We start from the raw sequence: 18,252 nt of genomic DNA on the forward strand, positions 1-18,252 counted from the left end.
CCACAGCACAAAAACAAACAAATAAATAAAAATCGAGAAAGGGCGCTCATACAAAGGTTTCACAAATGTGGGCACTTCACAAACAATAGAAATAAATGAAGCATCTCATTTTTTAGTGCTATATTTTAATTACAAGTAAAATGTCTCACATTATTTTCACAATCCTTCATAAATCATCTTTCAAGTAACCTTTTAGCATACATCATACTATAACATATTCTGATTGTGTTGATGCATGTCATCAAGTTATCACAGCACACACTGTTCATTGTATTTGTTCAGTGTTATGTTGCATTAAAAATGAATGAAACATTTAGTGTTTCTTTAGTAGAAAAACAGGTTGAGTTCCAAAAATATCTCCTCCTTGCACAAATTAATTCATTAATTTAGAATTAATTATTTTGGTTGCTGTTTTCACCATCTAATCACTACTCTCGTTATTTATAGCTAATCTTTCCTGCAAAAAATATATATAATTACATTTTTAGAAGTTTTTTAGTAACATTTTTTTAGTTTCACCTATTTCTCCTGAATATAATGCTACATGACAGTGATAAATATGAAATAAAATTGTCCTTTTGCTACCTTTTTACCTTCTGACTGTGAATTGAGATTTGATGTTGTTTAGTCTATTTGTGCTGAAGTAAATCTCAGTTTTACTTGGCACAGAATTTAATCCTGAAGACCTTTTCTTTTCCCCTGCTGATGGCAATGTCTTTAAAATTAAACCTGGAACAATTACAGCTGTTAAGATGCTCAAGCACTCTCAATATCACTGATGTGTTTGGAATAAACTTGCTATATGCTTGAGGAAATTTCATAAAATGATACAGAGAGGGGTGAATGCCCCCTTAAGAGCAAAGTAGTGCAGGCGAGCATGGCAGCCAGTGTCACATCCCATTCCTGCCAGGTCCGAGGAATGTCCAGTCCTTGACACTTGTCCAATCTAAGCTATCTCAAGCTCTCTCCTCCAGCTTCACGCTGGCTAATCTCTCCTGACACCTCACACAGGCCCGACAGGGAATTACTCTACCCTGAAAACAATCCACCCCTCCTCACTCTTCACCCCAAATCAGTACCACCCCCTTTTATTTCTGTCTTCCTTATATTTCTCTTTACCTTCTCCTTCCCTATCTATCCATTCCCCATTACTTCTCTGTGGCCTGCTCTTTCTCTCATGTTTCCATCGGTCTTTGTCAAACCATATTCTGCTCCGTTTCTATCGTTCTCAATCTTTCCTCCCCCTGTCTTCTCTTCTCCGTCCTCACTTCCTCGCTAGGTATATCATACCCCTGTTGATGTGAATCTGTGAAAAGAAACTGTGATTGCAGATTGAGGAATAGCCTGCATTTCCCTAAGGGCTCATCTGCATTCAAAAAAGGCATTTTACTCCACTGGAGGATGTTGCTAAAGTTGGAGAGTCTTTATCTCCAAGAGCACCTTTCCAGATGGAGAGAAGCACCACAGGATCACTTCAGGATGGGACGTGGCAGGGGGAGCATAAACACAGACATCTCTCCCTGGATGCTCGTCATCCTGGATACACTTTGCATTCTCCAGAGAAAAGAGAGATAAGGGATTTGCTGATAGGATCTTTTTATTGGTTGCACTGAGTGTCCATTATTCGAATTCTCGCTTCAAACAGAACAAGAAACGCACATTTCCAGTCATGTTTTTTGCTGTCGCTGCAGTTAATCTCACAGAGCGAATGAGCTCTTTTACAGATAATTTGCCTTAATTAGTGTATTTGGGATTCAAAAATTCTCCTGAGACAAGTCACTCAAAAAAATCCCATTTATTATTGAAATGTATTCAACAATTCCAAAAGATAAGATAGACAAACAAGTCATAGATTTCAATTACAAGCTGTTTGTTCTTCTCATCATATCTATAGAGGCTCCACCCTACAGAGCACAATCTCATTGGCTGCTGCGTAAAATATATGTCATTGGCTGTAGCACAGGATAACTCTGAAAAATAACAATGTAATTATGGCACGGCACATGCTAAGATGCATACACTCACTGGTATGCACAGAATACACACATACGCGCACAAACGCAAACACGCATACACTCAAACGTGCGGTCATAATAGGCCAAGTCACTCACCCAATCAGTTTCATTCTCAAGCAAGCCATCAGGCAGCCATGTCGAGTAAATATTACCATAATGCCTGTGTGTCATTGAATATGCAGCTAATGAATGGATGACATCCAGTGAAGACACTGAAACATAAAAATTGCCCACTCACTTTCACTGTGCTTGAACGCCTCCTCTACCTCCCCATCTCACTCACTTCTGACTCTTTCTCTGCATTTGTGACTTTCTTTTCCTTGCTCGCTGCTTCTTCTTCTTCTTCATTTTTAATACCTCGCAAGAAACCTTGGAGGTCGGCATAACAGAAAAGAGGAAAGGATTGGCGTTCTTCAATTGGGTTACCTCTGAGTTTGAAAATTTTCTGTATCACATAACTAGTTGTACTGAGTGGAACATCTACATGAAGCTAGAACATTGAAAAGATTATTTATGCCCTCCTTTAATCTGAAGAGCAGCAGGACATTTGTGACAGTGCCAGAAACAGTGTGAGGTGGTTTCTGGAAAGGGTATTGTCTATATTAGATGTTTTCTTCTTCAGATACACTGGAAGTGCAGAATGTATTGTTATTCTCCACATGAATAATAGTTACCTTGTTTTACCTAGAAATGAAGAAAAACACACACTGCTATAAAATAGTGAAACTCTTGATTTAAAGATTTGTTTTCCAGCTGTTAGAGCTCTGAGCTGCATCACAAATAACATCTCTCAGTCAAACAGGATATCTTCACAAGGGACAAATATATTCTCTTTTATTTATTATTTTTTTTAAATCTTGCTCGTGTTGAATATTATGCATGTCTACAAAATGAAAACACAATCTAAGGAAAATTTCACAGAACAACACTATAAGTTTCAGTCACTTCAGTCCACTGATACTGCAGCTGACTGCTGCCGCTGTGGAGAGAAGAGGTGAGATCATCCACTTAGCAGGGTTTTCATATTTGTTGATATTTCTGTGCAATGGAGCAGGGCTAAAGAGGAGAGACACTGAGAGTGAGGAGCTTTTGACCAGTGGCACTGTGGCAAGGAGTGTGGAAAAACCGGCCCACCTCCACCTAACATCCCACTCCTCCCACACACGCCCAACCGAGCTCCTCTCAGTCCTCAGGAGCTTTGCATCCAGACTTGGCTACAGAACCTGGATGTCTTGACTGATGGATACGAAGCAGAGGTGTCCGTGATGATGGAGAGAATTAGGAAAACTAGAAAGCATTCCAGGCTTTTAACACATACACCCCCTCCCCCCCCCGTCATACTACACTTAGTCTGAGTCTCTTCCTGTCTGACTGTCTCTGTGTCTGTGTGTTCTCAGTCTGCGTAGAGGATGAAGCCAGAGAAGGTGCTGTACTTGTTGTTGTTGCCACCGTGGGCTTTGCCTCCATCCAGTTTGATGTACACTTCGTCTCCTGCATCCAGATGGAGGATGACACTGTTGGAGGCGTAGTCATAGTTCTGGTCAGCATCTTGGGCAATGGCACTGGCACGAACCTGCAAGGCCAGGAGCAGATAAACACGTAAAGAAGAGGTAGCCTTCATAGTTGCTAAAGGTATCAGTACATTAGCTTAATGTATTTAGCAAATGCTATGAATCAGGTGTCAGTCTCTCATGCTAAGACAGATACTGTATTCACTCTTACAAGTCTATATTACTGTAAATCTAAACTAAAAGCACTTAGCGCATGTAAGTACTCATATATCTCCAAGGATGTACAGACATTACATTTGCTATTTTGAGCAGGGAATGTGTTTGGCATTTGAGCATAGAAGCTTGTAAGAAAATACACATAGCAAATACAGTTTTGATTACAATGGTGAATATATTCAGGAAACCCCAAGCTTACAGTTTTAAAATTACATTATTTTTAAAGTCAACTTAGATTAACATTTAAAATAAAGCTAGCATCCTCTTCCTGTCTCAATGGTCTAAAGTTCATAGAATTTTCTTTATTGATATTCTGCTAATTAAGAAGCAGAACTGCATTATTTATGACATGGAATAATGAAAGTGCAAAAAAGAGAAGCTTTTTTTTTTTATCATAAGAGAGCAATAATGTTTATTCAACAGGAAGGTAATTTATCATTTAGGACATACATTTCGATTTGGTTTCATTTTGAAGTCGATTTTTTTTTTTTGACAAATATATCTTTTTAATATTGATATTAAACATATAAAACCGACCCAAAACTTTAGCCTCTGTGTCAGGCAGATTTATGGTTTCAATCAAGCCAGGGGTCTTTTGCAGAGCTATTGTTCGACCTTGAAGCAAAATGCGCTCCAAAAGTCTCAGAAATGCAACAACAGGGCTTACTCTGGGGGGTCACAGTGTGGAGGAAATTAGAAGAAACAAAACATAAAAGATGTTTACTGAGTATAAGCAGAAATATCTGATAACTAAGAGGAGTGATGGGAATCGCTGGAATGAGTTTGCATCAAAAAGAGGAAAAAAGAACTTTGTTGTTGTTGTTTTTGGGTTTGCAGCTTCTGTCTGGCCACATGTGTGTATGTGTGTGTTTGTGTCCCTGTGTGCCTGTGTGTTTTGGCACTCTGTCTGCAGGACATTTGGAGCAGTTTCTAAATAACCTGTCCGGGGTAATTAAGACATCCACTACAAACGTGCTGTGTTTTTAAGTGCAGTCCCACATGAGTCTTGAAACAATAGCTGTGGTTTATCGCATGTGTGTACTTGTGTGTGTGGCAGAGAGCTGTTCTAACAGTGATTATTTAAGTAGGAATGAGTACTGCATAATGCTTTTCAATTCAATCCAATATTTATATAGCTAAATCACAACAAAAGTTGCCTCAAGCTGCTGTATAGTGTAAAGTAAAAACCCTACAACGATGCAGAGAAAACAGAGAAACCCCCAACAACCATATGACCCCGTATGAGCAAGTGCTTGAGCAACAGTGGGAAGGAAAAACTCCCTTTTAACAGGAAAAATCCTCCAACAGAACCAGGCTCAGGAAGTGGCAGCCATCTGCCACATCCTGTTGGGGTGAGGGGAGGGAGACAGGGTATAGACATGCTGTGAAAGGGAGCCATACTAATAATAACTAATGATTACATGCACAGAGATGTATAAACACATAGGGAGTGGAAAACGTGACTGAAGAAGAAATACTCAATGCATCATGGGAATCCCCCAAGAACCTACACCTACTGCACCGTAACTAAAGGAGGATTCAGCGTCACCTCATCCAGCCTTAGCTACATGCTTTTTTTTTTAAAGGGACAGTTTTAAGCCCAATCTTAAAACCAGAGAGGATATCTGTCTCCCAAATCCAAACTGGGAGCTGGTTCCACAGAAGAGGGGCCTGGAAGCTGAAGGCTCTGCCCCCATTTTACTTTTAAATACCCTAGAAACCACAAGTAAGCCTGCCATCTGAGAGCAAAGTGCTCTGTTGGGGTGATCCATAGCTATGAGGTAAGATAAGATGGGGCCCGATGATTCAAGAACTTTCTGAAGCTACATTTTAAAGACTAAAATCTTTAGCCTCCCTGTTTTCCAGCTGAAAGGTAAAGAGTGAAATTAAAGGCAAACCAGCTGAATGAAGATCCTAAGTTGGTCAACAACAGCTTTTATGAAAGCCTTATTCTCAATTCTCACTTCAGTCTGGCAGTAGTGCCATGCATTATTTTGTGTTGTTTTGCTTCTAGCACATTCGATTTTAAATTAAAGGAGTGCTCATCCAATTTATTATTACACTCCTACAGTGTCATTCTCATGATGGTCTTTTTTATGTCTGCAGCAGTAGCAGAGATATTGTTTGGTTTTTTTTGTTTTTTTGTTCACTCAACAGAGTCTGCTTCCTTGACAAAAATCTGGCACCAGTTCAGCTGGAGACAGTGGTGTGTTGCACAAGTAGCAGCTAATATAGCCTCGAGCTGTAAGCTTTAAGCAGAGATGAGGAGTGGGCTCAAAGGCTCTAGTATTCCAACTTCTTTCTAACTTCACACCTCCAAATTATTTTTCAGGTTTAAACTTCATTAGTAATAATAATAATGGATACTTTATTGATCCCCATGGGGAAATTACTTGTTTTTCTCTGCATTTGACCCATTCACTCAGTGAAGCAGTGGGCAGCCCACTAAGCAGGCGCCCGGGGAGCAGTGTGTAGGGACGGTACCTTGCTCAGGGGTACCTCAGGGTAGCCATTAAGTGGATTCGAACCGCCAACCTTCCGATCATGGGGCGACCACTTTACCTACTGAGCTATCCCTGCCCCAGACACCAGTGACACCAGTTGAAGAAACATAAGGCTTTATACAACCTTTTAAAAACACATTTAGAAATTATTCTCAAGATCTGAAAGTGTAAAATTGGCTTTAAACAATGAATATTAGCTCAGAGGAAGCGTTCGCTTTAATGTGGAGTTAACAGACTCATTGCTCTTCTTCACCCTCTTTTATTTAGGACTAGAGTAATAGGCTGGCAATCCTGATATACAAATGCAGACAACCATGTGGATTTTACAGCTTAATGGTAGAATGATCAGTCACGATGACCCCTAAAGGAAACAGCGAAGAAAAGGAAAAGAAGAAGAAGAGGTAGGATGTTTTTTAGGATGTCTGTAGCTTCAATTATGCCAAATGCTGAAAATCAAACTTAAGGCAAACGGCAGAGAAGGAAGCAAGAAGTGGATGTGGATTCAGTAAATATACATAAACCGGTAATAGTAATTAACAGCAAAGGAACTGGAGCCAAATATTCTTTTTGTTTTACGCTAGAGAAAATAATGACACAAACACAATCAGCATGTCCTTGATATATGACACATGCCTCAAACAAGGAAGAACCACATCACTGGTAATCTGTGTTTGTCTTTAATCGCTTTCTTTTCTAGACTTAATTGTTATGTACATCACAAAAACATCACAAAAGCTGCGATGTGATGGCCTTTCCACCATAGACCTCAGAGCTGGTGTAGATCCCCATGTAACACTCTGACATAGAGGTGTGCCTATAACAAATCATTTTGTCGGTGTTTAAATGTAAAAAGTCTGTGATCTAAATATAAAGACAAAAAAAAACCAGCTTTAATTTTCATTACATATTTACCACATATGCATATTGTCGACTTCGTATCAGGTAAATTCTCCACTATGCTCACCAGCTAATTGTGCAAGAACATGTCTACTGTTTTTTAGAAAACAGCTGCTTCTTACCTGAAATGGCAATAAGAAGGCAGTGTGGGTGAACTAAAACAGTAGATCTGAGGCCAGAAAGCTAAACAATGAACTGTAACTAAGTATAACACTCTGTAAAGCAGAAGTCAACTAAGAATTCTCTGCTTTTTCATTGTTAATTACGCTTGTCGTGGTTTTTAAATCGCTATCGTTTATAATCTTTTTCACTCAACCAGTGTTGTGCTTGGTGTAGAGGACAAAAAGAAAGACAAAAAGCAAAACACACACAAAAAAAGTGTAACTCTCTACTTAGCGTCTGCATCGTGGCTCAGTGCTATTAAACAGTTACTAACTAGACAAACTACATCATATGTAATTCAAATGGAGCACAATCGAACAGGAAGATCATTAATTCTCTAGAGATGGAAAAAAAGAAAGCACTGTACATCCTTAAAAGTATCTTGTGGTTAAATAAGCCTATTAAGCACTTAGTCTGGTCAGTAAAGTTGAATCCAAATCAATAGTTCGTGTGCATTTGCAGTGTTTCTTGTGGCTCATTATGGGGTCTCCAAAGTCTATTTCAGGCCTATCTTTAACTCAGTGTCCACAAATCTTTAAATCTGGGATTTTTGAGTGGGAGTCGACAAGTAGCTCAACAGGCATGCCCAATAATGCCGAGAATGCCCAATAATTAGTTGCCCTGTTTAAAGGGAACACACACAACAGGCATATTGACAAATGTTTGGGCAAGCCAGCTACTGACAGAGCTCTCCTGCACAGAAGGTGCCAAATCTAATGGGGAACCTAAAACAGATTTTCTTTGCATTTAAATGTATAAAATAATAATAATATATAGATTATTTGTGTAATTTAAGTATATACCATTGACTAATGAAGCATTTTTTAAATTAAAAAATGTTTTTCTATTGTCTTTCCTGCTACAACAGCTAATGCTGTCAGCACTAAACTCTTAGCTCATCTTCTGTTGATTTTTGAAAACCTGCTGTTGGAAACATAAAAGTGTGCAGAGGATGTGCAGAGGCATACCAGTCTTATTAAAATAGCAAATGTAAAGCTTTCATGAACTCAGCATTCAGTAGTTTGAATAACTGTTTCATGAGCTCGACCTGACAATTACGTGTATTTATAAAATGATTTAATTAAAATTCTGCATTTTTAAACTTTACATGGTTCAAGATTGAAAAGCTTCTGATAGAAACCACAAAATTCTTTCAGGGAAGCTTTTTGGAGCCAGTAAGGGCTTCTCTGCTGCAGCAATACAATGATGAACAGCCCGGCGTACACAAAAGGCTACAGTGGGTCGTGAAATCAAAAACAGAGGTGTTCTTTAACCGCAACTGTAAAAAGCATTTGAGTCTCAAGATGTCCTATTTAGGACACCGTATTTACAACCTGTTTTGTATGCTGTTAATGCTACATCTTACTTTAGGTGCAGCTACATTTCTGCTAATACCTCAAGAAATAATAATAATAATACCCCCACAGTGAGAGAAATGGCTTGGTCAGTATTAACATGTGTGATAACGATTCTGCTATAGAGTCAACATAATGCAAAATCTTATACTTTGTTACTTGCAGATGTGTTTTATGAACTCTTCTTTGCATTACCTTTAGCTCACTGCTTTAAATTCAAGTCAAGACTGACACTTCTTCAGCTTTCCACTTTAAAAAAAAATGTATCGATTAAACAAATGCTTGATAAAAGACTGTGAAATTCATAATTAACAAGTGAGATAGACGTAAGAAAGGTGGAAAGTTGTGGAGGGCCTGACAAGTTCTCTAACAGCAGTGTGGACAGTGTCACACTAGTACGAAATGTGCAAATAATGTAAAGGCTAATTTTGGATAATGAAATTCCGAGGAGAGGTTTTAAGATCCAGAAGTAATATATGGAATATTGTACATTTTTTTTCTTATTGTTTATCCTCCTGATTAAATCTAGCGCAGCTCATATCGATGTGCAAACAAAACCTCCTGTTCTGATTCTAAGATGCCAGTGTCCGGTGCATAGTAATACGAAATGATATGCAATGAGTGTGCAAAGTCAACACCATCTTATTAGAGGGTTACCGCCTTGGATTGTAGGGGAAGCAGGTGATGATGGCTCTGGAGGATTTGTCAGCTGAGATTTTTAATGAAACTTTACCAAAATATTTGCTTTGCAGGCAGTCGCACAGAAGCGGAAAACCTTTGGCAATGTCACAGATGTGTAATATCGTTAAGTTATTCTCTTTTCTTTCTTATTAAAGGGCTAAATTTAGGCCATCTTGAAGTAAATGATTTATGGGATTTTTTTTGGGGGGGGGGAGATGAACAATACAAATATAACGGGTTTTTTTGGCAGAGATGGAATGAGCAAAGCCCTGGTGAAAGCAAACTTCCCTGAAATCCTTGTAGTTCATCCACAGTGATATTTTTGTTTTGTTTTGTTTCTTTGCTCTAATGGTTTTTATCCCCTTCTGAGACTAACTGCCGCAGTCTAGACCTCCTTCGCTTGCTTTCAGTGATAAGCATGCATGAATAAAACCTCTCACTATTTTTGAAATAATGATCAGGGAGCTCCTATTGGAGCTGTTTTTCTTTTTCTCTTTTCTCTCCCCCCCCTCCCGCTTTCACTCCTCTGCACAAAACTTGCTTGCGATATGAGCCAGAGGTCTAAATTCAGGGTATGGCAGATGTATAGCCAGAGATGAGCAGGACAAACAGCCAACTGGCAGTGCGTGACCTTGACACGGAATATGTAGAGGAACTTTGACAAGACAAACAAAGCGTGAGGCCGTAAGCGGCGGCTCCAGCAATGGTAAATGAGGTGTCAGGCGATGTTGTCTTCCTCGTGGCTGCTCGTGCATGTTTGAATCCGTCATATCATCAACATGATGGCCTTTATTGAATAATATTTAAGACAAAAAAAATACAGGGCTGTGCTTGGACTTAATAATACATGCCTGTAACAGTGCAGTTTCTCTTAAATGTGAATGTTACAGCTATCAGTAATGATAGCATTAATCTGAAGGATGAATTTGTGGAACATTATTAAAACCGTCACTCACCCTCAGTCACTTGGGATTTCCTTTACAATCAACCTATTATCTAAAAGGCGCTTTGCATTATTTGCATTCAGCTGGCGCAGCTTGCTGAGTTTAATTGTAAACTCTGTAAAAATTCAGTTTTTTTTCTTTGTCTGTTGTCTGCCACGAGACAGGCCTGAAACATCTCAATGGGACAGTGATCTTACAAGAGGCTTTGTTACCGTGACAAGGACATGTCTCGTGGCTTCTCTGACAGGGATTTGTTGACTTGATGTTGAGCCTCCATTTTGGATCAACGAGTCTATTGGTCCCCTTTTAAATCAAAGTGTGCTGCCATCTAATTGTGTTTGAACATTCCAGCCGTGAACCGCATGCCTAATGGCAGCTTAGATAGCACGCCATCTCTACCGAGCCCTATTCAACGCATTCCTGCGACACACGTGCAAACGCATACACGCACCATGACAGAGCGACACAAAGAGAGACATGCTACATGGAAATGCATTTTTATGCAGCCGCGTGCGCTAGAGACACAATTTTACTAAAGTAATGAGAACAGGAAAGTACGAGGGGTTGCAAGAGAATTGTACTGTCAGAAAGTGGCATGTGTTTACACGTTCATTTGTTGGAGACCTAAGTGAAAACATGATAAGAGAAGTGAAATGGTAAGAGCAGATTTGCCATCTGTCAGAAGCGAGTAAAAAAAGGTCTCCTGAATTTATTTCACCAGCTGTTCTCTTTGTACCTGCTCAACCTGCTTTGAAACGCAGTGACTTTACAGCACAGACCTCTCACTGTTTATGAAATTGCCTACAGTAATGCTTAAGGTGAGTTTGGTATCAGGTGTTAGTTCATTAGTTTATAGCATGTAGCAGCAGTACGTGATACAAATACCGTAAAACCTTTTCCCAGGGCCTGATTATTAGTATTGCAGTTTATCAGTGGCGACAAAGAGGATGAAACTCGGGCAGCTTCTCCTGAAAGAGCCACTGAAAGAAGCCTGTCAGAGGAAACAGTGGTGGGGGAGGAAAAAAGAGGAATGAACTTTGACCCGCAATCCAGCCACTCTTTTCTTTGTTGTGTCTGCTTCATCGCGGTCAGTTAATTACCGAGATACAGCACAGCACAGTCTGCCTCGAGCATCACCACCAAAACCACAATCACTGCTTCTAGCATTGTCTGAAAAGACACTTTCACTGCAAAATTTTCAACCTTTGTTCACACTGAGCCTGTTTTCCACTTTGTTTCATAGTAATCCTCGAGGCACCGAGAGTTTCCTTTATTCTTACCAAGAAAGCTACAAAAAAGGCAAAGTGGGTTTTTGTATATGTGTTGGATGAGAGCGAGAATGTCAGCTTTGTTATGACATGCATTTTTTCGTATAGTAGTCTGTGTCGTTCTTACTGGGCAGTTGTTGATATTTTACCCATACTCATTTTAAGGAGGGCATGAAGTGTTAAACGCGCTGAGTTATGTAGCAGACTGTGAGTCATTTGGAGCCATTGACTTGCTGCTTTCCTGTGAAGAGGGAGAGAATAATTGTGGGTATCAGTGAAGACTGAAATCGGGGGACGTCTAAATGTCAGGGGCGTGAGGAGAGAGAGAGAGAGAGATGTTTGCATAAGAGGGCCAGGGGCACTTGTCTATCTCCCATATGGCCCTCATTATAATGAAGAAGCCTTGTGAGTCAACACCATAGCATCCTTGAGTCAGCCAGTCACAGGAGACAATCCATAGCCTATTTTGGACCGTATGTTTCAGATCTCTCAGTACTTGAGATATTAGACATTATCAGTATTTCATGAGTTACTTAATCTGAGATGCCAGCTCAGATGGTCTGTGCACTGCTGAGCTGTAATAGCTCTCTATTTGAGAAGCTCAGTGTAAAATGTTTTAAAAGTAATTGAATGATTACTGACAAGTGGTGGGCAGCTTTCGAGCAACTTTTGAAACTTCACCAATAAATGATAGATTTTCTCTCAGTGCTTTCAGATGACAGCCCGATGTCATCTTGACATTTCCAATCTGTGTGGTATTTCCTAACAACGTGGGCCAATCTTCATTTAATAGCCCTTGCACCTAATTAGGCCAGCTCTAATGTTCCACTCGGCAGAGTGTCAAATCCAATGTCCAATTACACAGCAGATCAAGGCCAAAGGTCCGCCTTCACTACCTCTCAGGCTGATTATAGAAGAAGTGCCATGATATACATCACATTGAAACAGGTCTGTCAGAAGAAGAAAGAAATGCACATACATGGGCACACACGCTTCCACACACACGCATAAGGGGATCAATACCGCAGGCAAAGAGGGACTGAGGGTAGCTCACTAAAACCCCGCCTGTCTATTTCAGACAGAGTCTCTCTGTTACACCAGGCGAACGCACAGAGGCCTCTCAGTGCTGAAGTCAGACCACGATGAAGAATAGCAGGTCTGAACATTACCAGAATGTTAAAATCAATCAAGTCGAAGTATTGCTGTATTTGTGTGCAGATAATCCACGAGAATGCAACGATTACTCCCTTTTTTACACTTTAAGAATGAAAATGACTGAAAATCTGCCTTATTTTCTGAAATCTTATTTGGTTTAATTAAAACTTAACTTCTTTGTTGCACCTTTTTTTCTTCTTCTAAAACACATGTCAATAATCGAATCAAGCAGAGCAGACCTTCTCCAGATGGCTCAGCTTCCCTTGTTTAATGTTGGGATTGACACCAGATGCTAAACACAATGCGTGGGTTTCACCTGGATACACAGCAACAAGATAAACAGCCTTGTGCTCATGTGTATCAGAGCTGAAGTCCCACCTGGAGGTGTCTTTATGAGAAGAGATGGGCTGAGGCAAATGGTTTGACTGAGAAATGACATGTGACTGAGATGGGTTTTGGTTAAAAAAAAAAAAAATACAAAGATTTTTCCTATGGATGAGTTGAAGGATGGTTCACTTTAACTTATTCTGTTGTAGTGCAATGCATCACTTGAAAGAACCGAAGAATATTGATGGCATTGTGTTTTAGGAAATCGATCCTGTGATACAGCAACCTGGATTGTCTTTTTAAAAAAAGTTTTTCTTTTTCAGAAGATGAAAACTTTCTGCTCCTTTAAAAAAGTGAGCTTCTGTAGACCAGATGCAGAGGAGAGATGGAGGGCAGTGCACAGTTGGGGTGGGTTGAGGCTGTGGGTTAGAAAGGAGGGGCAATCATGCACGCGTGTGTGTGTGAGCATGTGCGAATGTGTGTGTATGTAAGGAGGAGACTGCTGCGGTAATTGCTTGGGAAGAGCCATGTGCACGAAGGACGTTGAAGCTTATTAAAGGAGGAGACAGAGTGATTATTCACTATGGTCCTCTTGAGAGACTGACGCTGAAGTCATTGCTTTTAATTAACTCTGAAACGGTTTTGCGGAATTAATAACAATATTAAGAAGGGAACGGAGAGGAAAAGCGCAAACACATCCTGGATCTGGTTCAAGCTTTTTAATTACAATTAAATAGACTCGATGGCACAATAGCACAATAACTATCTCTTTTCTGTCCTCTTTCTTTCTTCTCCTTTTACTGCGTCTATTAAATTTATCTTCTTATAGCTGCTGCCATGTCTCTCAGGATGTGTCCAAGACAGGTTGTAGCAAAGCATTGATTTATTGGAAAGAGTTTAGGATCGGTTGGGATATTTGGCACAAAAATAAAAAGAACATGCAAAGAAGAAGCCAAAAAAAAAGTGTGAGAAGAGGAAGCTGGAAAGTGAATAAAGTGTGCTGTGCTGAAAATAGATTTTCCTTTTGTTTGTTTACCAAAAACTGCAACTTTTTGCTCTAGGTTGAAAAGTGTCAAAGTTCTGGAGACAGTGTTTGGATTCCACTTGGTGCCCTTTGCCAAGTTAAAACACAAAGTGGAAGAAGCGGAGAAGAAATAAAGTAACCTCTGGATGCTTATGTTCGAAACAGCTTGTAAGAACCCCAGGAGTAGGAGGTGCACATGCTGGAGTAAAACAGTTCTGCAAGGCCTGGAAACCCACCACTTCAATAACGCCAAAAGATGATAAAATACTAGTATTGTCTGCAATTCCCTGGCCTCCCCTATCCCAACTCACAGTGTAGCTTTTTGCTGCCTTAATGAGCTGAGTAAAGCACCAGTGTGACTGTAGGAGTTTCAGTTTGACTCTGAACACTTCAGCAGAGATGTAGCATAAGTTGCCCAACATTTATAACTATTCACAGTCATTTACACAAACTAAGTCTCTAGGGCGTCCTCCATCAGCCAAGCAACCTAATAAACACCATGGAAGGACTGAACATTTATGCATAAGCTGTGCATAGGACACAGGAAGACAGAGAAAGAGAAGCAGTTACCACTTTATAAACATTACGCGGGTCTCTGGTGATGCACACTGTGCGTCTAACTTAAGTACCTCCACACCCTCCTCTTGGGAGCACAATGAAGCGGGAACAGAAGGCGTTTTATAGGAACATATGTTCTTCTTCCCCTATTATATATCAATGCTTTTACGCCCACCCAGAAACATTACTGTTGAGTGAGACATTATACTGTATATAGAAGGCAAATGTTGTAACTCTTTTTTTCTCCCTGGGCTTGAACTTGGTGAGGTTAAAGGATTTAACCTCTATCTCCCTGGGTGACACAGTAGTTTCACACCAAATCTTATTTCATCTCTAAATCTCACATATCATGACCACAGTACTTGTTATTGAGCACCCCATATTAACTATTGCATATTTACATTTTTTAAACAGGTCACTTAACATTATAAAAGGGGAAAATAGCCATTATATGTTTTATAGTATTTAATAAATGTGAAGCAGGTCTTTTAAATTGCATTTGGAGGCTGAGTCTCAGAGGATCAATCTCATTGCTGTGTACCAGGCTGTGAATCACTGTGAAACTCTGAATGTGGTCCAAATATAATACATTTCATGTGACTTGAAACAAGTGTTCTCATATGATGTTAATTTAAAGCTGAAATGTCTGTCACATTTCCTAAACGATGAATATTGTGTCTCATTATGGGTAAAGTATTCTGACCATGCATGGTGGCAAGGAATTAAGTGCAGCAGAGCTTGTAACGCATCCAGTTTCAGCCCACATTAGTAAAGCATAATAATGTGTGAAGTGCAATGTGAAGGTTATTATTTTTATTATTGTTATTTGCCATGATTTCTTCTCCTATAATAGAGATTTTATTGTTTCGTGTGCAGGTTGAAACGTGAAATCAGGTAAAAATAGATCTGTTTTTATAAACACGGATATTAATTTCTTTACTGCAAATAGTGCTTTTTGGTGTCTGTGATTACACTTGCAGCAAACTACAGTGTTTGATATGGGCTCAGCCACAAGCTGGTTAAGCAAAACAAAGAATAACTGTAGCATGGCATCCGATCTGCTTACAGGCAAACCATTTTACTGAGCCGTTTTGAAGATAAGAGATCTGACGGCGGGTGGGAAGCCTGATCTGGTACGCATTGCCAACCTGAGAAGACCCTCCGGGGCGCACAATAATGTTAGCTCCCCATTAAAATGATGCATCAAAGAAAGCGATAATAGATCATGCAGACGTCCTAATGCATTTAATACGACTGTAAAGGCAGATGGATTGGTCCGCGGTGTCCGCTAAGCTTCCACATGTAATGTACAGTTAATATGTTGTAAGCGAAATTTCACATTTCCCCATCTGCTACTTTCACTCACAGAGACTATGAGTATAAAGTTATGTCGCAACAGAATGTTATAATAATAATATTATTAATAATACTTACAATAACCCTCCCTACTGACATTTATATGGAGTATAATTCGTCCTCCGAAACTGATAAAATGAAAGTAAAGCCCTCTGGAAAATTCAGTCTTGTAGGTTAAAAAATACTTTCTACTTCTGCAATTTGATTTAATAAACACTCGAGCGTTTTCACTCTAAAACAATTTAGATACTCAACTCCTTCCTCACGTTGCTTCCACTTCAGGAAAATCGATACGCACGATAGTTTTTTCCTTTTTCTTTCTTTCTTTTTTTTTTTTGGCTAATTTTACAGTGTACAAGCAAAAAGATCGGTCGCACCCCACGCTCAGTCCACACCGTGACCGTCCTCTAGATCGCGGGACGCGGCAGTGTCAGGACGCATCATGCAAAGAGGGGACGCACTTGCAAACGGTCAACACATCTTTATCTCTAGGCGCGGTGCATGCCACAGCTGCGCGCTCTAGGCTTTAGAGGCGGACGACAGATGCCCAACTTGTCTCGCAATGTCACTTTTTATATGCAGGGTGTGTCATGAAGCTACTTCTTTAAGCAGGAGAGCCACAGAGGAAGCGGGAGAGGACAGGAGAGTGAGCATCAGAGGAGTCAGATAGTCTTACGCTGAGAAAGAAAACTCAGAAAAAGTTTCAAAGCACTAACCTGGCCATTCTTGCAGAGGTCTGCCCACATGCTTGTGCCGTCCCCTCCTCTCATCAGCACATGGTAGATGAAGAAGTATGTACCCGGTATGCTGCAGATGAACTTGCCCGAAATGCCATCATAGTTGTTGCCCAAGTTGGTGACCACATCATCAAACTTGAGGATCTCGTAGCCTTCGTGGGGATTTTTAAGCCCTGCATAGAAGGCCACCCGAGGTACTGTGCTGTAGGTGGCTGTGCTGATAGCTCCGTTACCCCCCAGACCCAAAATCCCAGTCCTTCCTTGATCTCCTCTGTCACCAGGAGGTCCAGCTGGTCCTGGTGGCCCTGGTGGCCCTGGTTCTCCCGGCGGTCCAGGTGGTCCCGGCTTGCCTGGCCTGCCAGGCTTCCCCTGTGGGCCCTGCAGTAAGGTGGAGGGTGGAAGCACATTGCTGTGGTCACTCAACGCCTCTGCCTCAGCCTGAAGACCGGTGGAGCTCGTGCTGCTGGCTGGAGTGCCTTTGTTCATGTAGGGATCACACACCATACGGCAGGTGCCCAGCATCTCATAGTGGCTGGCATCTGTACCCACGGAGCTGACGAGCACGGGGATGAGCACCACCAGCACCAGGACCAGCATAACCCCTACGGCAGCCGCCACCAGGGTCTTCCTCCCGATGCTGAGTCGGGGAAGAGGCTGCGCTGCCAGCGTGGGTCTCCCGGGGGCGGAAATGGTGACTGCTTGGTGTGGGGAGCCTGTCACCGAGGAAAGGGATCCACAGATCCCAAGAAGAGTTGCAAGAGGAGCGGCGAGTGTGTGAGGGTGAGACAAAGACCCACATACACTTGATACACCTCACTGCTCCACTAACTCACTCTAAAGTAACCAAGCAGTCACTCACACACACAAAAAATACTTAAGGAAACCCAAACATCCACACGAAGACATTCAGCACGTACTTACAAACACAATCTGACTTGTGAGAAGAAGCAAGAAGGATGCAGAGCCCAAAGGAATGGAGTGAGAGACAGAGGGAGCGAGACAGAGAGAGTGAGTGAGAGAGAGAGAGAGAGAGAGAGGATGATGAGAGTGGGTGAGTGTGAGAGAAACAGAGCAGTCACTGGATCTCTGTGACTGTGTGTCTGTGTGTGTGTGTGTGTGTGTGTGTGTGTGTATGTGTGTACGTATAGTGAGTTAGTGGAGCCGGATTCTCAGGCTTGGCTTTTTATACGGCAGAGCAGCGGAGCCTCCCCCCTTCCCCTCTGCTCCCCTACCGAGTGAGGGGCTGGTGTGGCTACGTCCCCTTCTCTCTCTCTCTCTCTCTCTCTCTCTCTCTCTCTCTCTCTCTCTCTCTCTCTCTTTCTCTCTCTCTCTCTCTGGCTCACTCAGTAGAAGGACTCTCATCACACTGCATTTCTTTCAGCCACGCTCCGAAACCACAGAGGAACCACAACAACCCCCTGACCACCTTGCTCCCCCTCTTTCAACCTTCTCGTTCCTCCTCTCCTTGCTTTCCCTCCTTTCCCCACTTGGGATGTTGTTTCTCACTCCTTTGCTTTCTCCTCTCTCTCATCAGCATCCAGT

The 18,252-nt window shown here is 41.2% G+C and overlaps 1 protein-coding gene across 1 annotated transcript; it reads right to left on the reverse strand.

Moving 5' to 3' along the window:
• Positions 1 to 1,605: 1,605 nt before the first annotated feature.
• Positions 1,606 to 17,836, reverse strand: c1ql1l2 (complement component 1, q subcomponent-like 1-like 2). Its single transcript, XM_080905334.1, is given in 3 exon segments — positions 1,606 to 3,588; positions 16,690 to 17,403; positions 17,405 to 17,836. Coding segments are annotated over 3 exon segments (999 nt in total). The 5' UTR covers positions 17,510 to 17,836; the 3' UTR covers positions 1,606 to 3,408.
• Positions 17,837 to 18,252: the final 416 nt, after the last annotated feature.

This window comes from Rhamphochromis sp. 'chilingali', assembly GCF_963969265.1.
Source record: "Rhamphochromis sp. 'chilingali' genome assembly, chromosome: 15".
Lineage (NCBI taxonomy): Eukaryota > Metazoa > Chordata > Actinopteri > Cichliformes > Cichlidae > Rhamphochromis > Rhamphochromis sp. 'chilingali'.